Here is a 25,803-nt window from a genome sequence, read left to right as displayed (position 1 = left end):
AGTTACAAACCCAACATAAAATTTGCAAGAAAATGAGCTAACTAAAAAAATAGATCTCACAACAAGTGATTATTTTTATTTATTCTTATTATAATCTGCTGGTTATAATCAACCTCCAAAAAAATGAAAAAATTGAACTGTAATACCTCAAAAATGAATTTAGATATAAAAGTGCAGATTTTATAAAAAAAATTATAAAGAAAATCAGTGATAATATTTGTTATTTTTACATTATTTTTATACTTTCAATATAAATTCGACCTTCCAATATAACTTTTAAAATCCTTTTTTTGTATAAATTTCTTAACTTTTTTCAAAATTATCAGTTTTGTTCCATAGTTCATAGTTTATTCTTGTATATGTAGTATCTATTATTAGATCCATTACTTCCTTACGTATCATGTTAATGAAAATAAGTTTATTGCCTACATTGGAGATATCTAAATTATTTGTCATAACGTTGATCACTGGTACAAATGGAAAACCCTTTTAACTCTGCTATCGTGGTAGAAATATCATATCGCATGTTCCTGATTCAGTTCCACATATCTGCCATTCGTTATCGGTTTTATTCACTTGTGAAACAAACTGGGTTCACAGTAAAACATAGCTGATCAGAGTGAAAGCAGGAAATCAAAGTTGCCCACACTTGATACACTTTCAATTATTGTTTCGAGTAGGCGAATGTGTAGTAGCGCTTAGATAAACCTGTCGAGCAAATATTTGAATGTGCAGTATGGTCGTTAGTCAGTTATTGATTAGGAAACGGCTGCAATATTGATAATATTATCCTTGATTCCTGAGGTAGATGACGAGACTGCACATGTTTTTATTTTTGGGATAATTACATTTTCAAAGCTGAACTTTTTCTATTTGACAATGTTTTCCATTGTTTTGATTTACTAAAACAGATATTCTTTGTCTATTCTGAAGTGACGAAAAATAATTCTATTTTTAGAAACATTATACCATTTTTTAGAAAAATACCCTAGTATTTACTATGTACGCTTTATAAATTGTTGTGGATGCAACTTTCAGAATTTGGAAACAAGAATGTTGTGTATCGTTAACAACATTCATCCATACGTTGAATATAGAGACTACCACTTGTTTTCTAAGTAGAAAATATTCAGCCTGAAGGTGATTCAGTTTCCATAACGAGAATAATGCAACAATTCGGGGCAAAAACAAAAAGTATAGAAACAGGTTAAACCCAATAAATTTATCCACTGATAAATTCTACAATACAATGATTCCATAAACTACACCATACGGTTTGATCTCCACGAAATTTATTTGAGATATATCACAACATGTTTCGGTAACACAGTAACTTGTTCAACAGTGATTTGAATACTACAAGTTGGTTCTTGCGCTAATATTTATATACCACAGGTAACTACAATTGGACTACCACCATCAAATTACCTATACCTCTACAACTTTTATACACCTGAGGTACCTCTTCAATTATGATTACCAGAAGCATATTACCTCACTTCTACATCAATAATAATATTTTCTCGTTTTTTTTCAAATATGTGGATGACGTTTTCAAAGGTTTTACAGGTACTAAGAGAAAATTAGATAATTTTCATAGGGATATTAACAAAATTCATGAAAACATTAATTTCACTATTGAAGTAGAAGCAGACAACTCAAACTCAATCAATTTTTCGGACTTATGAAGCACTGTTTGGAACCTTTGGTGTAGTATAAATATTACTGGAGTTTTTTCCCCAACACCAAATCGTTATTTTTAACACCTCGACACATGTTTTGATCATCAAGTGATCATCTTCAAAGAGGAAGATTAAAACTCCTGTTTGAAGATGATCACTTGGTGATCTAAACACGTATCGAGGTGTTAAAAATAACGATTTGGTGTTGGGGAAAAAACTTCAGTAATATTCTCGGACTTAACAATTAGTAGAATCAACAACAAACTTGGTTTTTCAATTTATCACAAACCGTCTTATACGGATATTACTTTACATTACGAATCTATCCATCCATATCAACACAAAGTGGCAACTTTCAATAGCATGATTCACAGATTAGTTAATGTTCCTCTTTCAATAGATAATTTCAATAAAGAACTTAATATCATCAAGCAAATTGCAGCAAACAATGGGTTCAAAGTGTTATTGCTTTTCGAGTTTGAAAGCCGTGGAAATTCCAAAAATCCATGGCTTTTAAACTGGAAAAGCAATAACACTGAAAACCTCAGCCGTGAAAGTCTAAACCATTTTGTCAATGGGTTCAAAGCTGAATTAATAAACAAAATACTTTCCAAAAAAGTCTACGCAAAAGCGATTCGAGACGTTTTTCCTGTTGATTAATTAGATAGTCAAAATAAAAATTATAGAGCTTTAACGTATTTTGGACAAACAACAGAAAAAGTGGCTTCATTTTTAGAGGAAAAGAGATATTGAAGTTGCTAATAGATCAAGTAATAGGTTGGGAAAGTTAGTTGAAAATAATAAAGATAAAACATCCAAATTCGATAAATCAGGAGTATATAAATTAAAGTGTGGAGCATGTCCTAAAGCATATATTGGTCAAACTGGCAGAACATTTAGAAATTGAATCCAGGAATATTATTTGAGCTATGTAAATAAGAAAACAAGTTCAACATATTCAAATCAACTTTCAGAAGAAAATCATATCTTTAACGAAGAGTTCGAAATTTCACAATAGAAAATAAAGGTTTGAAACTGAATCATTTGGAAGCAATGGAAATCAATAATAATAATTAAAAATAAATAATAATAAATGACCAATGAATGACCAACTGGATATGAATAGATCACCGTTATTGAACTTGTTTTCCCGAAAAACAAAAACGAGGAAGTATTAATATTGATGTAGAAGTGAGGTAATATGCTTCAGGCAATTGTAATGAAAGAGATACCTCAGGTATATAACAGTTGTAGAGGTTTAGGTAATTTGATGGAGGTAGTCCCAATTGTGGTCGGTAGCCGGTCGGTTAGACATGGGTGCTTTCTGGTATCTGTAGAGTAGGGAGGGTGAGTGTAGACTCACAACACTTATGCCACATCTGACCCATTGTATATCCTCCCGAGGAGTTGTCCTCTTAGGTCATCGTCCATCCTGTCCTTTCCAGGAAGGTGAACAGGTCACTAGGATACATCTCCTTAATATTGGCAGATGTAGGCCAAGACTCGCCGAACACACACTGCCTTTGGAAACCTTGAGGTGTCTCACGGCGGCCTCCGCGAAGGTTTTGGAAGATGCAGCAATATTACTGTCGTTGCGTGGCTTCTTCAACCTTCTTGATATTCCCTCCGTGGAAGTGCACAAGTGAGGTGGCTTTTCTGCAGGGGCAGCCGGTTGCTCCGCCTTTATTCAAGGCAAAGAACCGGCTCTTGGCGCCCGCCGCAGGAAGTGCCCTTGCTCTTGGAGGTGATTTGCTTTGTCCAGCCTCATTCCAAGCGGTAGATTAGGGTGGACATCTCTGTTCATCCCCAGCCACCGTCTTAGATTGAGGTGAGCACTTTTGTCCAGCCTTGGGATTGCTTTTTGTTTTTGTTGTTTCATTCATTTTCCACGAGTAGCAAGGGAAGAGTTGGTCACCTCTGACAGAGCCCCGCATTACCAGATGTAGGCTGATTACAATGAGGTTTCGCCCAGTTCCCCAAGGGGATCCGTTCGTGACCGCATATCACCCTGCAGCCATTCAGCTGTCGGCACGATTCCTTATACTTTAGCTTGGGTAGGCTGGCCCACGATGGCATGTTTTGCATAGGCTTTTGGGGGGTTTTAGTTTTCCTCATCCTACTTATTTCTGCCACCGACCAGAAATAAGTAGGTCCGGCGACCCCGTCCATAAGGTCATATTGGCTTCCCGGACAGGGCCTCCAGTCCCCTGGTCATTTCCCTATCCGCCACCTGGGGACGCCTCCGATAGGTAGCCCAACCTACGGGGTGGGTGCTTTGTTCACTCACTCGAATCGACCGCCGTGTTGGTCGGTGGTTCAAGACCCAGGCTGAACGATCGATTTTCACTTGCTATCGTTCAACCCGTGTTAAGAATCACACGTTAAAAGGTTAGATGTCGTTAGTCCTTAGCTCGCACAAGTTTCGACTTCTGAGGGTTGTCGTTCGTAGGGGTGCGACAGTTGGTTAACCAAAAAACAGATTTTAAACACTATAATTTTGTATCGAGCATTCTGTTGAGGTCTGAGAACAGGAAAAAAGCTGGGGGCCAGATCTGGATATTACGGTGGATGCGGAAGCAATTCGAAGGCCAATTCATGCAATCTTACCATTGTTTTCATCAATTTGATATACGATGCATAGTCTTGATGGAACATCACTTTCTTTTTCTTCCAGTGGGGCTGTTTTTCCATGATTTCGTCTTTCAAACCAATAACGCTATGTGGGTAATAGTCGCTGTTGATGGGTATTCCCTTATCAAGACAGTCAATGACTATTATATCACGCGCATCCCAAAACACTGATACCATAACCCTGCCAGCCGACTGTTGCGTCTTTGCACGCCTTGGAGTCGGTTCACTACGTGCAGTCTACTAAGATGACGATCGTTTTGTTTCTGGTGTGAAATGATGGAGCCATGTGTCATCCAGTATCACATATCGACGAATAAATTCTGGTTTTTTATGGTGAAACAGTTTCAAACACTGCTCAGGATCACCAATTCGTTGATCGATTATGAGCTTGCGCGACACCCACTTTGAACAGAACTTTCGCATACCCAAATATTCATGCACGTTCCTTTGATATATTTAGGGCCTCAGCTATCTCAAGCAACATCACTTTGCGGCCATCCAAAATTATTTTGTGGATTTTTTTGATGTTTTCGTCGGTAACAGCCTATTTGGGGTGTCCACTGAGAGCATCGTCCTCGGTGCTCGTTTCACATCCTCTAACTGTTGTACTATCCGATGAAACAAAACTTGGTTTCAGAAAAGCTCTCGAGAAAGTGATCGCACATGGTTACTATTTATGGCGAGATGTTGACGATATGGAAATATTATCCTGAACTGTGTGTTCATGTAGAATGTAGACTGTCGAATACGGCATATTTACATTTAATCTATTGACATTTGCAATACACATATGTACACATATTCAACAGTTATTTCCCAGGTATCGAGAATGAAAGAGACTATTTTTCGCTATGTCAACTATTTTTAAAAATTTCATTTTTTAATTTTTTGTTTTATAGGTAAAATGTATGACTACGACAATATGCCTATTTAGAGGTTAATTTTACGCAACTTAGCGCAATTTTCAGGACACTGGAAAGATTACCCTTTATTACTTTTGATCTATAGGGAAAGGTTGGAAAGCCAAAAAACATCAACGAAAATTAATGCTTATTCCAACCAACCTTTTCGTTATCTGGGAAAGAAAGGTTTCGGCTTTCTACTTCTCCATCTTTATACAAAAAAAAATGTGGGAATCTTCCAAAGAAAAGTTTCAAATGTTCAAAATAGAAATACATAACACAGGAATATTTTAGAAAAAAATCTATTGATAAAATCATTAATTTAACAATACTGTAACATTACTATACTATAGTAATTTAACTAACAAGGTACCTCCTTTCATATGCGAAATATAAACAATACATATGCTATTAATTGAAAATTCAGGAAGATGAAAAAGTATTGGAATTATTACATTTTGATCCATCATCCAAAATAATGTTTCACACACATATCCAGCGACACAGAGTTAATGAAAATTTGTAATTTATCTATCATAAAACTATCTAAGAAGGGATTTAATGACCTATAAAAGAAGCCACAAAATGTTAGTAATCAAAAGTGGAAATTAATAAATGCATTGCTCGGGTTCTACCTAGATGCGCCCAATGACAAAAGTTTTGAGAATTAGAGGAAATATATTTTGGTGGTAATATACTTTTGATGAATTCGGTTACCACATTATCGGCATTATTTTTTCTAAATGTCGAACATTTTGTTCTACTACTAGAAATGAACAAAAACCTTTAGGACTAAATAAAAATTATTGATTTTCAAAATGAAAATATCAGGTTGGTACAGATGAGAATTGAAGATATGAATTATTTCATATTTTCTGTCAGAGACTATTTTGAACTCTACCAATATTTGTTTTATTTCATAGCGCTCTACAAGAAAACGTTTTGTTTACGAGTTTGTAATATTCTGAACTTCAAACATATTTCAATTTTTGAAGCCATTTAAAAAACTTATGGCACGTGGAAATGTACGCAGCTGATTTCCATTTTCGTCATTTTCATGTTGTGCCCAAGGGGAAAATATATTCATGAAAATAGGATTGCATGAAGTGAAAAAGAAGTGTACGATGTTCACTCTGATCGCATACACAGATTGTATGCATGAACATTCATTCCAATTGAAATTTTGTTCTCAAGTTCAAACAAGGAATGACTGAGTGGCTTCAATTTCTTGTTGGGAATTTCTTGAACGCGTTTCTTTAATTTTTCTTAATTTCCCTTTCGAAAGATTAAGAAATGACCAATGAGGAGAAAAAAAAACTCTTTAAAAAAATATGTAATTGAATCACCGTTTCTTTCTGATTTAGAATGGCTGTGAAAGCGAAGTAACTTTTTTACCTTGTTTCGTAGGAGCGTGTTTTTTCGTTTAACATCTGAAAAAACATTAACATCAATTATCTCCAAAAATACTTTCTTTCACACATTTTCAATATTCTTCAAAGACGTTTTATATTTATATTGTTTAAAGAATATCTTCAAAGGTAATTGTGCAGGTTGAAAAGTATTGTATTTTATAACTCCCAACTAATAACTTCAGTTGAATAAAACTCATTTTTCAATAAACATTTTTCAATTTGAATACACCTACTTGAATCAAATCAATTAGAAGAACTACTTTAGCTTCTTAAGATTAATGTCAAATGATTTTAGTGAATATTCCACATGTCAAATTCAAGATTTTCATGATCGGGCAATAGAAACAGATCAAGGTTTACATATTTTTCCTAAAATGAATTTTCAAGTAATTAGAAGGATAGCAGGAGGAAATTTCCCAAAAGAATACCAATGACGAGATATTTCATTTTTCTTGATATTGATGGGGGAAACGAAAAAAGTTACCTTGCAGCACTTGAAAGAAATCCCTATGATTAATTAAAAAGTAACTATATCTAGGAAGGTCATACCTGATTGGATATGGTTTGGATTGACTATAACCTGAGCGTTTTCCTAAATAACAGTAGTAGGAATATAAATTTTCTAAATGACTACATGGAATATATGTGAGTATTTTGTGGTGAATGTAACCTCTTAAGATTAGAATAAATACATGGCAAACAATTATTTTTTTTGACATTTCTCTCCCGTTCCTCTAACCAAAAGTAACAAAATACGTATTCGATGTCTTGCAAGAGAGTGTATTAGTCGCAATGTCAGAATCGGAGGTTACGGCTGATGGACAAAGACTCTGGAAAAGTTCCGGAAATGATCTACAAGCTACAACATTGAGGTCCTCGTCTTTCACTTGGTGAGTTTTGGGGCACTGTGAGATTATATTGGCGCTGCAGGAAGCAGATTTGCAGAAACTTTTCGGGCTTGTCGGTTGAATCTGAAAAATAAATTGAAAATAATGAGACAGTTGAAATAGTTGCCGTTTAATTCACATTTATTGCTTAAAGTTACGACCGCATGTTACCGAAAGAGGCAATTCTGCGCTTGTCACAATGACAGTTCATCAATACGGTTGATTGATTTAATCATAACCATAGGACTTTCGTTCAAATTGAAAAGAGAAATTTTTTTCTAAAGAATATTCCTTTAATTTATATACCTATTAAGCATTAAACTAGTTTTGTTGATTTCTCAAATATACCGAACAATATATCAACTTATCTAAAACTTTTATTCAAATATATTCATTTCACCCACGTACTCAGTAATTTAAAAAATGGAAGACTATTTAATTGTTGATTGATGGAAATTAAATGGACTTCATTGGCATGCTCCTATAAAATAACTCTAATCGATTATTGCCTACCTTCCAAACAACTTGTTGATTTTCTTTAGCGTAGAGTAAAGGCGTAGGTTTGTTTGTGCATCAAAGGCGCATGTTTGTGCATTTACTTGCAGCTCCAGGCGTTTGTGGCATCCGAAACACTAATTGGAGCTGTACTGATAGCAAATAGCGATGGCGTTAATAGAGATTCAAAGCTTCATTTATTCAGTGATAGCTTTGAACTCTAGTTTCGAGGAATTTTTCCAATCACCTCCTTTGGTCTTTGGACTTGATGTTTTGAGTTCAATCCTTTTTTTGATTAGAATGTTTAAGATACATTCACTGAGCGTGATGAAATGGAAGTGAAATAAGAGATAATTTAAAAGAATTCATATTGCTATTCAGAGATTTTCTTCCATATGTTAAAAATGAAATAACTTACTATAAGGATTATTCGGATTTCAAAGTTTTTGTTATGATAATGACGTTTTATAAGAGTTGAACCTCTCAGAACGTGATCACTTTTGATTCATACTCTATAATGAAATTATTCCAAAGGGTTTTTTTACTGTACTACTTCCATGTTCTATACTTCTTCATTACACCTAGTTATCAATACCATAGCATAATCCAAAGACTCATCAATACCTCTATGTCGAGAAAAAATTTTGATATGGAATAAAATTTGATATTATAAATTGCAGTAACCAACAACATCAACCCGAACATCATTCATTATATCCATGAACAAACGTTTTTTAAATAACACTCAAACCCACAAAACACTCACATATATAGGAAAATCTTCAGATGAAATGAAAGCTTATCAACAAAAAAAAACATTAACATAGTACGAGTATATTAAGTTGGTAATCCCTTGTTTAGACATATAAAGAACAAAAAGTCAAACATAGACGAAGATAACAAATCAGGGATCTACAAATTAACATATGTGAATCATGCCCAGAAGTTTATATAGATAATCTTTGAGCATGAAAGAAGTTATGAACAAAAAAAAATCAATTCCACCTAAGATTGACACTTTTTAGAGAGCAAACATAATTTCAACATGGACTACTACATATAACATTAAGAAAATAAAGGTCAAAGATTGAACTTGCTGAAATATCTGGAAACAATAAATGCAGACACTCAAATTTTTGGAACAACCAACAATAAGTTATTCACCAGCTATCGTAAAACTTGTTTTTTTATGAAATGCCAAGAATTTATATTTTTCCCAATTGCGAGTTTGTTTTTCAAGTAGTATTATTGCATTGTAGTTATTTTTCTTGAATCCACTATTTATCCAATACATAACTACTATCATTGACTGTAGATTATATCCGGAAGATATCCATGCAATTCGCAGAGCAAAATTATTTCTGATGCTATTCATTCATGTAGCAAGAGGACCTTGCTGAAATAATTCGAGAGACCTACATATATTTCTCAGGTTATTACACCTCATCAGTACAGGACAGATCTAACCATTATATAAATATGTTTAAAATATGTTATGTTTGCTTGAAATATGTTTTTTCCATTAACCAGCTATCGTACCCCTATGAACGATAACCTTTAGAAGTCGAAACTTGTTCGAGCTAAGGACTAACGTGTGATTCCTAACACGGGAATCTAGAAACATTCAGAATTTCCAGTTGAAATGTTTTTTTCATGTCGAATGTATCTCTCTTTGACACAGTCATCTGTTTAGTTTAACTCGAGATTTGTCTAACGCTGTTCGGAACTGACTGAGACATATGTTTCGTTTTAACAGATTTAACAGGTTCTGCTGCTTGAGGAAGAAAACTTGCAAATACGTCCCTCGGATATAATCCACGATTCGTGATATCAATCAGAAAATTGGTTTGTTTTCCAACAGGCATTGGCCTGTTAAATTTTGTTCGGGTGATTACTTATCTTATTGAACTATTCTTGTTGTCAACAAGTGCAATCATGAATAATCAATGCACTGCAAACGTAAAATCAACGCGTTGCAAATTATGTGGGCGTTGATAGTACGCCCATATGCACCGAGTCTAAATATTAGACGAAGTGATAACCTACTTTCCACCCAGTTTTGTTCTAGAAGACAATACAAACTTTCAATCGTTGATCATTGGTTGTATAAAGTGCCCATCATCGTACTTAAGAAGTACGCCAATGAACTTGCACGGAAGGAGTTTTTCCTTCTTGTCGGAAGATTGCTCGTTCAGCCAAACCGAAAAAGGGCAAGACAAATCTTCCAAATAACTATAAACCAGTCGCGTTGCTATCAGTGATATAAAAAATCATGGAGAAAGCCGTAAACCACCATATCCTCAAATATTTGAAACTCAAAGAGCGATCATCAGTATGGCTTTCGGAAACAAAGATCAACAGGCAACCTTCTATCGTATGTCACCCATATTTGGAGTAACGCAATCGAGAAACATATAGTCCGAGAGCCGGCGACACAAGTTTCTGTCATATCTTATTCACCGGGAACGCCTATATAGTCGATAGAGTTCATGTTTCTTACACCTGGAGGGAGAGTGAAATTAAAAAGCGGGTGGTGTGTCAAATGTTATTCACCTCGAAACTTATTTTGCAGGTAGGTTTTTATAAATAATTAATAATAACATGTTTCTTACATTTGGCAAGCGGTACAAAATTGTTCTTACAGGTAGTCAATCATATAATATTTCACGAGGGTGGTGACAAATCTTATTCACTCTTAAATTCATATGAGACTCAAGTTTAGACTATAAATAAGAAAACGAAAAAAAATTCTTACGGCTTGAACGTGGACCAAACTAGTTCTTACATCGACCTGAAACTAAAAATTGAGAGCGCGCGCAATGCACTTTTGCCGCGGTGCGCACAAGGTGATTTTTCTTTGACGTTTTTATGTTTATGTTTAGGGTATTTATGTTTAGCGCTACCTGCTTTCCATGCTCTAACTGGCTGTGATTTTAACGCTTCTTTTTTCCGAAAAGGTAAAAACCGACCGTTTAAACAGCTAGAAAAAAATAAGAAATTCATTGGAACATTTTGTAACATAGCTGACTTGAATATTGAAACATCAATCGCAGTGTTTGAAGAATTTGTATGTAAAATGTATGGATTTTGTAAGATTCATTGCATACATGAGGCGAGAGTTGCGGCTTTTTCCATGACTCACGAGTTTAATGAAGACAATAATTTCAAAATCGCATCAAAAAATGTCGACGGATCAGTCCTATCTCCAAGCAAAGTGGCGTTAAAGCAACATATTCTTCGAACGATGTATATTGCGAACATTTGGTGGAATGCTCACAAACAGGAAATAACCGATCTGATGATGGTTTGAAGAAGATCAAATGCTGATAAGTATCGATGACATCGTTGTGGAGAACGAAGAAAATGAATGTCTGTTATTGAAAGTTATTCCTCTCCAACTCTTACCAAATATTGATCAATTGTGTGATTTCAGATCAACCAGAGAAACTTGATGATGATGAAATCGGTCATCCTATGGATGACTTGGAGTTAGATTCAGACACCGACTTAAACTCCTCATCAGAAGATTTTGATTTTCAATGAAAATGATCAGCTTTTTACAATATAAAATGATTATACCGCTTATTGTCTATTTTTTCAACATTCATCTGATACATATTCATTTTGAAAACCGTATCAAAGAAAATACACCTTGTGCGCACCGCGGCAAAAGTGCATTGCGCGCGCTCTCAATTTTTAGTTTCAGGTCGATGTAAGAACTGGTTTGGTCCGCGTTCAAGCCGTAAGAATTTTTTTTCTTCTTATTTATAGTCTAAACTTGAGTCTCATAAATTTCAGAGTGAATAAGATTTGTCACCACCCTCGTGAAATATTACATGATTGACTACCTGTAAAAACAATTTTGTCCTGCTTGCCAGGTGTAAGAAACATTTTATCATTAATTATTCATTAAAAACTACCTGCACAATAAGTTTCCAAGTGAATAATATTTGACAAGTGCAGTAGGAAAAGATACATGTTCATTATCATCTTTTGGATCCATGTCCTGCTGACCAACCTCGGCACTATCATGTACCTTTCTTACTCGATTAAAACAGCTAAATCTATCAATACGGCGGTGGATAAGATTTGAAAGTGATTTTGTCGCCGGCTCCCGGACTAATAGTCAAGAGCTGTCGCGCTTAATATTCATAAATCCTTTGACCGTGTATGACATGAGGGTTTGCTGGCCAAACTTCGATGCTATGGATTGTCGGAGCAGTTTTGTGTATGGCTGTCCAGCTTCCTGAAAGAACGTTTCCTGCAAGTGGCCGTCTATGGATATATCTTGAATACTTTTACCATCAACGCTGGACATCGGCTGCGAATGCACATCTCCCCCGGCGGCAGGACCTCTAGCGATTCAAATCCAACGTAAATCGCTACTTTCGCACAGGCACCGCTCTTAGAGCATCTTGAGGATTTTTCTGTAGTACTTGTGTTTTGTTCTTAAAGATGAACTTTTTTGATACTTATCGTTTTTTCCTATCATTACTTATCATAGCATTTTCATGAAAATTAAAAGCATTGTTATAATGTAAATAGATTGAATGGTACGTTGTGTAGACTTTCACGGCCGGTGTCTTAGAAATTGTCTGACGTTTCGGATTAATTACCCGTGGTCTTCAGGTTTTCGTCTGCTACTGCTATTGCAGCTACTGCTACGGCGACCGCAGTAGAATACGAAACGACATGTATAAAAACCTCCAGACCACGGCTAATGAACCCTGAATAATCGGACAGATTGAATGATACTTATGAGCTTTATAGGGAAAATAATCGAAAACCTTATCCTTACCTTCACAGGCTTGTTGAATCCATCTTTTATGGATACGCTGTAGCGATCTTCTCCTTCAGGTCCACCAAATGTCAGCTCAGCAACAGTGTAAGGCGTATTGCATTTTTTGACTTGACATTGTTCAGATCGGGCGAAAATTTTTCCTGACCAAGTGTATTCCAAAATAACGGATGCCTGAAAACGGAATTGAATCTATATTAAACTTCGTTTGGAAATCCTTATTCGTCTTGTGTGACATCAGAAAAGTCAAGCCATAGTCGACATATCCAGTTATGTGAGGTTAACTTTTCATTTCGCGAATAAAAGCTACATTGCTTAGTTCTTGGCAATGAATTATGAAAAATGCATTTTGGTTATTGATCAAGGACAGTTGAAATGATAAAAAATAATTACCAATAATAAGTTTTGAATGAATACCTATAGAACAGAATATCAAAAATACCTTCTGGTTTACAGTAAGTATACAGCGGCAATACGCTGATAAATCTTTTAATTTGAATTCAAAATGGCATTCTAGCGGCATCTCAGATGATTAATTTTATCGTCTTCATGTTTTTCATTTTTCGAAAGAATAATTCCGAAGTTCCGGAAAAGAAGCATAAATATCAACTTGAGAGTGATTATTAGCCTGAACCTCAGCATTAAAACTTACTGCGAATTTCCGCTCACTTATGTCATTCGCGGTGCATATTTAATAAACATCGGATGTCTAGCAGTGAGAATGACAGGGTTCCATGTAAGTGAAATTTCACTTCTTTCGTTAATTATATTTCGTAGAAATCCTGTGTATGATATCTGATTTGATTCCATACGAATGTTTGGAATACAAACGGAATAGAGAAAAGTGGAAAGTATTTTTCTTTCGTGTAATTCAATGTGGCTGTTTCGAGAGGGCTTTTTTCCAGTTTGTGTCTGAAAGTTACTTCTTTGTATGATCTACACATCTTCATATAGAGTTAATTTTTTTTCAAATCGATTCGTTCCTTTCTTTGGAAGATTTCCACAAGTTCTGTATCAAGATGGAAAAGTAGAATTCTAAAAATTCTCCCTACAAAAAAAAGTCTCTCCTCAAAATGTACCCTTTCATTTCAATTAATTCCACTAGCTGAGATAATATAAGATTATCATCATAGTTGCTAGGGATCAATTACATGGACTTCAAAAAAGTAAATGATTTTTTTGGGAAAAACAATTTTTAGCTTTCTACTAATCCATCATTGAAAAGATATAGGAAACTATCAAACAGTTTTTATTGTAGTTTTTTATGCCTTTCTTTGGAGGTTTTTAATGAAGGAGAAGTAGAAAGCCAAAAAAATGTTTCCAGACAAGTAATTTCTCATAAAAATATTCCATTTCAATTCAAGTAAATAAGTGTTTGGTCCAAATGAAGGGTGAAAAATTATTTATGTGATCAATATGGTACATAATACGAATCCACGTTTTTTTTAAAGAAATACCCAAGCATTATAGAAATATTATTTTGAATAGTATGAAAGAGGTGCATGTACAAAAGTAGTGATCTACGTTGGATTTAAATCAATGTAGATTCTATTTATTCGGAGAAACTCTCTTGGTGTAGAATATACTACAAAAGAAAATATAATGCTAATAAACTCATTTAAGGAGAATATTGCAGTTAGATCGGTCACATCTCATATGTTGATTAACTTTAGAAAGAAAGCATTTTCAAATACGGTTGGCATGCTGCCATTCTATAGGAACTATGAATTTTGAACATCTCCCACATCAAGTTTGATTCGTTTTGTGTTTTTATAAAATTTGAAGGATGCAATTAGCAAGCTGTTGATGACAATTTTCCAGCAGATCCTTTTTTACCACTTATGTGATGAAAGTGGCCGATACTTGACAAAAATTCACATCAAATAGTTTACGAAATCGCTACAAGTGTTTTACTATCCCATAGCTTTTCGAGAAAAAAAAGGTAATAATGTACTAAAAACTAAAAAATACTTCAGGAGGTCCTGGTAGTAGTCCTCACAACACTCTCCTCAGCCATACACGGGCGTAGTATCTACATATTTACTCAGGTTACGCTACGCCCAACAATTTTATTATTTTTTTTCCTGATCGATACCGTAGATTGCTGAGTCGAGTGGTGTAATGTCTGCTACCCAATATCTTCTGAATTTTTTTTTCAGTTTTTAGTAAATCATCTTGATCATTATTTTTTTTTTATTTCAATAAAACCATTTGGCATGAAAAAAAATTTTTACTTGGTTAGTGGCTCATTTTCTTAGTTTTTTTTTGGAGAAAACGGAGTCGGTAATATCTAACTTGTAAACGTGGTTGACACCGATTTGTTTCATAAAATTTAATTATCTGAAAACTCCTTTTTTTGACATTGAAATATTCAATAGTCTATGAAGCATACTATTGAATGCTGTTTGTTACTTCATATTGTTGTTTGACAATATCCGTATCATGTAATTCAAATTATTATTTTATATACACTAAGTAGGAACTATGAAAACGCCTTAAGAAGCAGGTATAAAGAAACACGTGTTGCTGTTTTATGAACTGTGAAAGTCTCACGATGGAACTTGAACTGAATAAGTTAATTTTTGAAATAAATGTCGAAACTATAACATTTTTAAATAAAAGTTGAAACGAACTTCTCTTCCTCCCTCTCTCTCTCTCTCAATTATGTATTTGTTTAAGAACATGCAGAATTAATAAAATAATTAATTCATTCATTTACATTTGGCTGTTCTACCTTGTAAACCTTCATTCCTCAAATAATTCCGTATTATTTATTGGCATTATAAGAGATAATTGATTTTCTGTCATATTACAACGTGAAACGAATGCATACAACGGTAAATAATAAAATATGACAAGATCTTGCAGAAAGCGTGATGCATTTATATTCATATTGTTAAATTGGCCGAACAATATCCAAATATGAGTTCGATGAAATGCGAAAAATGTCCTTAAACTTTATTGACACTTCAAACATCGTATATTTGGGATCGGATAAAATGGAATTACGGCTTACTCTTTAGAGCAGCTTGGAGTTTCATTTTTAAATTTATGATTTGATATATTCGTTCTATTTGCCAGAGGTCAAACGTCGTGTGCAAAACTGCCGGTGTTATTGATGGAAAACTTTTAACCTTAGAAACGAACCACTTTGTTTTGCTGCAGAAAATATTTGACAATGACGGATACCTGTATGTACCTGTATCTACAATAATAACTTGAATAGTCGAAGTAAATGGCATTGTTCATACTTAAAGGTGTCGGCGCTCTCAAAGGCCAAACAAATCAAAACAGAGAAATGAACCCGCTGCCAACTAGTCCACGTGGACCGAAGAATTGTCGGTTCGTATTGGATAATTTTTACTAAACGAGGTTTTTTGATTGGCTGAAGAGTCGTAAAATAAAATTTGAAGTCATCTTACGGTAACGAATAGAATGAGAGGATGGTTATAGCATTCGTGTTGCCAATGTTCAGTTCAGGAACTGATCGCGATTTGAGTGTTGAAATTTGATATTGGTGCAGTTATAATTTTCGTTATCTTTTTAAAATGTGGCGTCCTTGGACAAGTACTAATAGTAATAACGAGTGTGATAACAACGCAGACCTTTTCCAATGTAGTGATTTCAATAGCGATGATGAACAACGGGAAAAAGAGATACCAGTGAATAAGATTCGAGTGCATTTGAAAATTGAAATACAGAGAGTATGTTTCAATGTATATAAGAATCTACATCTCAAGTTTGGTTTCGAGGGAAACAAACTATTACAAGCAAAATCAGATTTGACTGAAATTCCTTTCTCAACTGTACGTAAAATAGTCAAAAAACAAACATTATGAACGCAAGACGCAATGTGAAACGGAATTACCAAAACCTTTAGATGTTCATCTAATGAAATCATTTGGAAAAACAATATACGACTGTTACATAAGCCATGAGATTCCTACAACTGAAATCATAAGGAGAAATTGAACACTTCCGGCCATAACGTGAGCTGCTGTGAAAAAACTCTTCAGAATTGGATAAAGAAACTGGGATTTAGATTTGAAATAATAAGCAAACGTCAAGCAGTTATGGAAAGCAGAGGAGTAGTGGAATTGCGTAACAGATATTTAGAACAAATAACTAAATATATACAAGAACAACGGCAGATTTTCTATTTGGACAAAACTTGGTATGACACTCGCGACAAAGTTACAAAAGGGTGAACTGATGGTTCGTGAATGCTTTTTGTGTTCCACTCTAAGTTCGCACTGGTCACTCTGTTGTTCGGAGCCCATATCTATATTGTTGTGGCAGGTATCCTCCAAACATGAAGGGCATTGTTGTCACGCGAGATACCTGACCAGTGACCAGTGCGAACTTAGAGTGGAACACAACAAGCGAGAGCTAGTAACAAGACTTGGGGACAAGGGAGATTACGACCTCGTCCTCGAGTCATGTTATTACAAATCTAAGTGATCTTGAAAATGGCTCTAAAGCAGGAACCAAAACGATGAAAATTACAGACGCGGTTCAACTCGTACAACAGTATATCATATTCTTATATAATCAGAAATGATTATTGAATAACAAAATTCGTTAGCTTCCTAACTATATTATTAAAGGGAAACTGTTGGAAGGTAGGTTGCACTATATCGTTTACTTGAACACCTGTATGCACAATAATAACTTGTAATTATTTTTTGTAAAAAATAACAATCGTGAAAGGAATAACAAAATGTATGTGATGGAATCGGCTGATACTTTATGAAAATCCATAACGTATTTAAGAAACACTTCATTGTGAGTTTTTCACTACACAGTGTTTTGACGTATCTAAACGTATAGATACGCCTGAAGAAGCTACTAGGGTGGTTCCAAAAGTACCCGGCCTGACCTTGAGATGGCGTTAGTTTAAAAAAAATATAGTATCATAAACCTATAGACGAATTTTTCATTAGTAGTAGAGAGTGATGTACATATTCTTTCATTTCGCTGTTCGGATTGACTTCGTTTAAAGTTTAGACTATACTCCAGCTATAAAGCAAATATTTGTAGTTTGAAGACGCTGCGTTGTTCAGTATTTGTTTGGCAGCCATCAATAGCGAACGTTTTCGGTGAATTTGTAAAAATGGAGAAAATTGGTCATTGATATGTGGTACAATACTTTTATGTAAAAGGCCTCAACCAAACCGATATAAAAGCTGAACTGGATTTTACTCTGGGTGAGTCTGTTTCTTCGTTTACAACCTCATTCACCCTATTGGCCAGACTTAGCCCCCTCGGATCATTTTCTGTTTCAAAACATGAAAGTGATGTCGGCAGTTAATTGTTACTTTGAGGAGAAAGACAGTCCTTTTTATAAAACCGGTAATGAACTTATGGAGCGTCGCAAGGGAAAGTGTTAAGAGCTGCGAGGAGGTTATGTTGAGGAATACATACATAAAATAAGTAAGTTTCAGTTACTTTCACTAACTTTCAGTTTCTTCTTTGCATAATCTATACATCTTTAAATAAAGTTAATTTTTTCAAATTGATTCCTTTCTTTCTTTGGAAGACTCCCACATTTTTTGTATCAAGTTGGAGAAGTAGATGACCAAAAACTTTCTTTCTGGTTAACATTGTATCACGGTGAATTCCACTCGTTCGGACTTCTATTGTATAATATGATTTGAAATATCCAATAAAACAAATAAAACCATAAATTAGAATGAATAGGTAAAAATAACGATTATATTGAGCAACTGTGAAATGAAATTACAATAAAATGAAAATAAGCAAAAAATTAAAAATTGACCAATTGAAACTGAAATGAAAATTAAAAAGATTCCAAACCAAGTTACTTCACGACGTTTCGATTGTTAGTATCGTATTTGGCTGATGACTGGACGATTCCTTCAAGAGATGACTATTTAAAGGTCATTCAAGCGCTTCCACCCATCTCCTATTTTCTCTCTCCGCTTCACCGGTTTAATGGAAGTTGACCGCTTGATAAAAGGTTTCCATATGCTGCATATATCGGTGCTAGCTTGGCTAAATGCGTCGTTGGACAACATGTATGCAGCTTATTTGAACTTCCTCTCAAACGTAGGGAACAGTAAGCACTGGTTGTGATGGCTTCTCTTCCTTGTGAGGATATTGCTGTCTTCTAGCCAAAATCTGTTCTGCCATCACTTTGGAGTAGAAGAAGTTGAAGTTGGAGTTGAAGATCTTTTTAAAGATGCCTAGTTGCTTCTCGTTACGCTGTTGATGTTGTGAAAGATGTCTAACTCTGTACGAAATTGATTAATTGATCTTGCTCCGTTGCGTAAAATACTTGGTTTGATTATTCCAGTTCATATCATCATCCGCTTTGGTGCCTAAGAATTAGGTGTTATTCTCAGAAGGTATGGGTTTATTTTCCATTGTTAGATTCATAATTTCATTCCTCTGATGAAGTCTTCTGAATTGATTGCAGAAACCATTTGGGATATTTCAGTGATACTTGGCAAACAGTGACAGGTAATAAAAGTTCATATTCTTCAATGAATTTTTTTAACAATACAAAAAATCATTCTTCAATTCAACAGTGGAATACGTTCGGCTATTATTTTTGATATTTTCTACTGGTACGTTGAATGAAAATGGAAATTATTTTTTGAATACCCCGTTCTGTGTTAAACAAGAGAACTCTCTTGAGTTTTTTCCGTAACATGCCGTTTTTGAGCACAATTATTAAAAACCTTGTATTGCCCAAAAATTATTGAAGAACTGTATGAAACTCGACATTACTTAGGCTTTCGATTCACTTCAAATTCACATTTCATTTCGTCAATATAAAACAAATCTAGTTGCCTCGGAATATATCATAAGTGTATGTCATTCAAATCGATTCGCTGTGAATTATCTTCTTCATTGGTACGTGTTTACTGTTACAATTTCATAATAGTGAATTATTAGAATTTCGAATTGGCAGATGTGCATTACTTGTATGGCCTAGCCGACGGTAATGGAGAGCGAGCTAGACGCATTCATCACCAGAGATATCCAAATCGTGCTTTGCCAGATACACAAACCTTTTCCAATCTTCATCGTCGTCTTGTGAAAACCGGAAGGGAACATTCGAAGGAAGACCTCAAATAAAAGTGTAAGAACAGTTTAGACCGTGTTAGGAATCACACATTAAAAGGTAATAGCTCGCACAAGTTTCTCAACTTATGAGAGTTGTCGTTCGTATGGGGATGACAGCTGATTAACGGAAAAACAGATTTTTTTTAAACAGTTGAAATTGAGGAATCGATGCTACAGGAAATTGAAGGTCAGTTTTATATTTCATAATATATTATAGAAAGCTTATTACTTGCCAATAAATTTCGTAGAGAATTTTAGAGGATTCCTTGTTATATTCTCACCATTTCAGTTCAGGCATTACTTTCCAAAGATTTTCGAAGGCGTGTTACTTTTTGCCAGTGATAAATATTATGCAATTTGAATCTCACATTCTTTTCATGGAAGAAGATCATTCTTCTTCTATCCTGGATGACTGGACGTCTTACCTCAACTTTCTTCAACAACAACTGTAACTGCTGCTGGAAAATGAACCCTTGACAACAAATAACGTAACGTGGTACATGCTTGATGGTGCACCAGCACATTTCAGTGAAGTAGTTGGCAATTATTTGCAAACTGTTTACCCAAATCTTCGGATTGGCCTCAGCGGGCTTCAGGAATGGTCGCAAGTTCTCTAGACCACAATAGCTTGAATTTTTTTGTGATAACATCTTAAGACGCTAGTTGTACACAATTCCCATTAACACTGATGAGGAATTGAGAAAAAGAATAGTTGCAGAAAGTGATAGAATTAAAAATACGCCCGGAATTTTTCAACGAGTACGCAGTTTCATAAGAAGAATAGCAGAAGCATGCATATTAAGTGATTGCAGATATTATCGATGATTTTTTTATCTTTCCACGATAATGATGTTTATGTTGTTAGTTGTTGTAATGTGTTAAATTTGTTCAATCAGAATAAATTTCAGAGAACTATCTTCTTGAAAATTGAACGGGGGATTCAAAAATGATATGTGAACAAACATTACCGTGTTTATGAATCACATGTTAAAAGGTAAGACCTCGTTAGTCCTTACCTCGCACAAGTTTCTCAACTTCTGAGAGTTGTCGTTGTATGGGGGCGACAGCTGATTAACGGAAAAACAGATTTAAACAGAGATTTGACATACCGGTAGAAAAGATTGAAGATAATGGTCGAACGTATGCCGCTGTTGAATTGGAGAATTATGTTGTATCGAGAACTGTGCAGCTTCATTAATTGTCACTGCCCAACTATCAATCAAGTATTCAATAAAATTTTTCATGGGCAGTACAAGATCTTTATTTGTTTTCTCAAAAACAACGCATTGTTAAAAAAACTGTGTTTATCTCAAATTGAGCGGGGAATTCAAAAATTAATGTTATTTAAGAAAAATCTATTGGCGTATCATTTTTATCCTCAAAAATATCGAAAACAATTCCCGTACCCACGCCACTTTTGAAGTTGAAAGTATTTTTATAAACTTTTATCTTTTTTTTCTGATCGTCTGATTGATTCAGCCGTTACTTGATGAATATCCATAGTAATTTCAAAAACTACAGGTCACGATTCGATCTCCACAAACTTTTATTTGAAAAAATATAATCACAACATGTTTGGCTAGCACAGTAGCTTCCTCAAGTGTATGAATACTTCAAATTGTTCTTACATTAATATTTATATACTACAGGTAACCATAATTGAAACTACCTCCAAAAATTACCTGAACCTCTACCTAAGATACCTTTGAATTATGATTACCTAAAGCATATTACCTCTCATCTACATCAATAATAATTCATTTTCGGATTTTAAGAAAACAAGTTCAGGGATGGTGATCTATTCAAATCTAGTTGATCATTCATTAGAATGTTTGAATTTTTAAGATTATTAATTTCCATTGCTTCCAAATGATTCAGTTTCAAACCTCTATTTTCTGTGTGTAAAATTTCGAACTCTTCGTTAAAGATATCATTTTCTTCTAGAAGATGATTTGAATATGTTGAATTTGTTTTCTTATTTACATAGCTTGTATGATGTTTCTGGATTCGATTCCTAAATGTTCTGCCTGTTTGACCAATATATACCTTAGGACACGTTTTACACTTCAATTTATATACTCCTTATTTCCCGAATTTGAATGTCTTGTCTTTATTAGTTTTTTTAAATTGTTATCTAGGAAAGCTGTCATTTAGGTATACAAGAGGTGTGTACAGCATTTGAGGAAAAATATAGCACTCAGCGTTAACGAAAAAATATGGCGGCATACATTTGGCGGAATATGCAGGGTGTGTGTGTGTGTGTGTGTGTAGTGTTGTCGAGAAGTCATAAGGTGTGAATCAAATGTCGTGTAACGCTTTCGCGTATCGTTTTCATGAAAAGTAAAAGGATTGCTGTCAGAAGGACACTAAGCCGTTAATAATAGTAGCATCGTCACGGAAAGCACGTCAAATGGAAGGGAAAGGAATGCAGAATCAATCAATAAATAAAAAACCAAGATTCCGGTTTATCAACTGTCACGGTTTATAATATCCCTAGAGTATACCAAACGGTTTTGGAAATATTGAATATTTTTTTGAAACTTTAATACCACCTATGAAGAATAACCATTATTTCCTCTTTATTCTCTTTCGTATTTAACAGACTTCTGGTCATACTTGAATGTAAGAAATCGAAAAAATTGGAGTTGTTTTCTTCACGAGTTATTTAATATGTGCTTGGGACTGTCCCAAACACTGCTGTTCGGGTCGTATCTTTCTTGCACTGTTGAGAGGTGGTAGGCCTCGAAACCTGTCTGTAGGTCACCTATTCGACTTATTTCAGCATGGTCCTGTTGCTGGATAAACAAGAAACATCTGCAAGGCTAACTTCTGTAAGGTATCTTGCATAAATGTCTGTCGGATATAATTTAATATGTACAACTACTTGCCAGAAAACAATTACTTTCCCGGTCTTAGCCGGGGAAGTAGTTATTTTTCGGCAGGCATTTAGCTGAACCCACGATGTAGGTACGTTGGAAGAGATGAATATTTCGAGATTCCACTTCGAGATGATCATTTTCTTATTAAATTGGTATATTGCTTGAGTATTTTTGTATTATAGACTTTGTAGTTTATTGGGAACAATAAAGTTCAATACAAATCTCGAGTACCTCACGTCTTGATAAAAAACTTCGAAAAAATTATACTCGTAGTTTTTCAAAATCATTTAAATAATCAAACAATTTATTTTTCACAGTAACTTTTCATAATCAACTTCATGTGAAATAAGGAAGTTTACAGACCTAGGAATATCTACCACTGAATCTAGTTGTAAGATAATCACTACATGATTTTTTGTTATTTATAAATGATCTTCCCGAACATGTGAAAGATGGAGAGGTTTACATGTTCGCAGATGATTTCTCAATTTCGATATCTGGCCCTAACAGAGGTGATCTAGTAGCTAAAACAAAAAACGTATTAAGTCAATTGGTCCAGTGGTTTCAGAAGAACAATTTAATAATAAACTACTCGAAGACTGTTGCTATTCTCGGTAAGAGTCATTGGTGAAAACCTGGGTATAAACAGTGTATCAATCACAATTCAAAGAAGCTCCCAAGTTTTTGGAAAACCTCAAATGGGACAAATGCATTCGGTCACAATGTTCCACCTTGAATAAGCACTTCTTTGCGTTGAAAAATTTAAAGAGCTGCTTAAATGAAGAAGGTCGCATGAGCGTTTACTATGCATTGGTATATTCTTTTATTAGTTATAGTATTATAGTTCATGGTCCCGTTACTGGCAGCAGCAGAGTCTTCATAGCACAGAAAAGAATCATACGATTGGTATTCCACTTGGATTTTGCAGAGATGTTTTCAAAGAAAAGAGAATATTGACATTCACGAGTATCTATTTGTATAAATTATTAATATTTGCCTACATTCATAAAAACTACTTTATTCAACCCGTCAAAGAAACCAATTCAGATTGGAAAACATGCTACGTGATGACTTGAAGAATCAGTCAAACCTCTTCAGATTCGAAACAAAATTGAAATGTTATCTGTTATCTTGGGGATTTTATAGTATTTCAGAATTCATTTCTGACTGTCAATGTACAGTGTACTGAAAATGGTTTTTTGAAGTGATTTATTGTTTTATTATTTCAACATTCTTCTGTTTTTGATCAATTCAATGTAAATTGGTCTATGATCAATAAATGTCTATCTATCTTTGTTAATGCAAGTCAAGGACTGGTTTCAAAGGTTACGGTTTCAGTAAAAATTCAATTTCCTTTCAAGTTATCAGTAAAACCGCAATTAATTTACCTTAGAGTTTACTATCTTGCCTTTTTTACTTTTTTAATTAGATACATTGATTTTCATTAGAACATTCTTGTATATAATAATATATAAATATTTTCAATCATCTGTCATATTTCATATTTTTATGCAGGAAAATTGAAACAAAATAAAACGAAATTTTCAAGGCATAGTTGAAGATTTATAGTTAAGTTAGAAGGTATTCGGAAATACTGGGCTACCGAAACTAAAAGCAGCAGAAAATTAATAATGCCAGACATCTCAATGATATCAAAATAGAATGCCAAAACCTGAAATTTATGGATTCACACATAACATACAAGGGTTTTATGTTTCTAAGAAACGTTGATCAAATTTGTAACTCACCACTTGTCCAGGTGGCAATGAAAAACTATCCTCATTCGTCATTTCAATCCATAACCTCTCGTCCCCCTTATTTTTGATCTGAATTCCTTTAATGTGTAAGGGTGTCAAACCACAGTTCACTGTCAAAAGTCCACATAAAAACACAACTGCTTTTATCATTTTGTCTCTCGTCCTACTGAAATAAGTCGCAAACGATTTCTTAACCGATAGTTCTGAACTACGTATCTGACCAAAATAAATTAAGCATTTTTATATGACTTATTGTAAACATCAGGCTGGTAATCTTTTGTTGTCTCATTATACGCAGACAGAGACGGAGTAGCGGCTGACAGATGTCCGAAGTCTGGTTTATGATTGACTTGTTGTTGCCCGCGGCTTCGCCCTCGTAGAATTTGGTACGTCAGATTGAGTTTCGTGACATACCATTTTAAACAAATAGTTGCAATATTTCTTCATCAACCCGAAACTTCAGGTTTCCAACTTCAAAACTGACGAAATTCAATACAATATTTCAACCCTTATTTTTCCTCCTTGGGGTGGAAATTGCTGATTGTCTTTCTTGATGTTTATTTACCCTATAAAAAGAACCTACCTGCATATATCAAAATTCTGGATTCAGCAGCTTCGGCCGTACGTTAATCGGAGTGTCAGTCAATCAATAGGTACCCACTTATACAATATTGAATAGCATCAGCAAAAAAACTGAAAGGATAAGAACGAAATACATTATTAATCCTACTAATACTATAAATGCGTGAGAATGAATGAATGTAATGTATGTATTTACGTTTTTACGTTTTCACGCCTAAGCAGCTCAACGAATTCAAATGTAAGTTGGTTTATAGAAAGATTATGACTTGGAATAACATATAGGGTAGGTTCACACGGTAATGCGGGTAAAACAGCGGAGAACAGGTAGTATTGTATAAGTAGGTGCCTATTGACTGACTGGCTCGTACAGCTGTAGCAACTGAACTTAGAATCTTGCAGGTAGGTTCTTTGTATAGCGTAAATAAGCATCAAGAAAAGAAATCAGGAATTTCCACCCCAAGGAGAAAAAATAGGGGCTCAAAGGTTGTATTGAATTTCGTCAGTTTTCAAGTTGGAAACCTGAAGTTTTGATTTATCAAAAAAAAATTGTAACTATTTGTTTAAAATGGTCTGTCACGAAACTTATTGTGACAAACCAAATTCTACGCGACCGAAGCCGCGAGAAACAGCTAGTAATTTATATTTTCACTTTGAAAATACCGTATTTGAAAAAATATGCCAACTGC

At 34.6% G+C, this 25,803-nt stretch overlaps 2 protein-coding genes across 2 annotated transcripts in view; one reads left to right on the top strand and one right to left on the bottom strand.

Moving 5' to 3' along the window:
* btsz (bitesize) overlaps positions 1–25,803 on the top strand; it is a 414,949-nt gene that overhangs the window by 109,221 nt on the left and 279,925 nt on the right.
* On the bottom strand, positions 5,502–24,770 carry LOC111502336 (uncharacterized). Its single transcript, XM_023156402.2, has 3 exons — positions 24,527–24,770; positions 12,808–12,981; positions 5,502–7,598 (listed from the first exon to the last, which is right to left on the bottom strand). Exons 1-3 carry the CDS (start codon positions 24,683–24,685, stop codon positions 7,362–7,364), a joined length of 570 nt encoding a protein of 189 aa, XP_023012170.2. The 5' UTR covers positions 24,686–24,770; the 3' UTR covers positions 5,502–7,361.

Source organism: Leptinotarsa decemlineata, unplaced genomic scaffold, assembly GCF_025532065.1.
Source record: "Leptinotarsa decemlineata unplaced genomic scaffold, Ldec_3_MD MMD2_tig00000199_RagTag_RagTag, whole genome shotgun sequence".
NCBI classification, from domain to species: Eukaryota; Metazoa; Arthropoda; class Insecta; order Coleoptera; family Chrysomelidae; genus Leptinotarsa; species Leptinotarsa decemlineata.
This window is presented reverse-complemented; position numbering and strand designations above follow the sequence as displayed.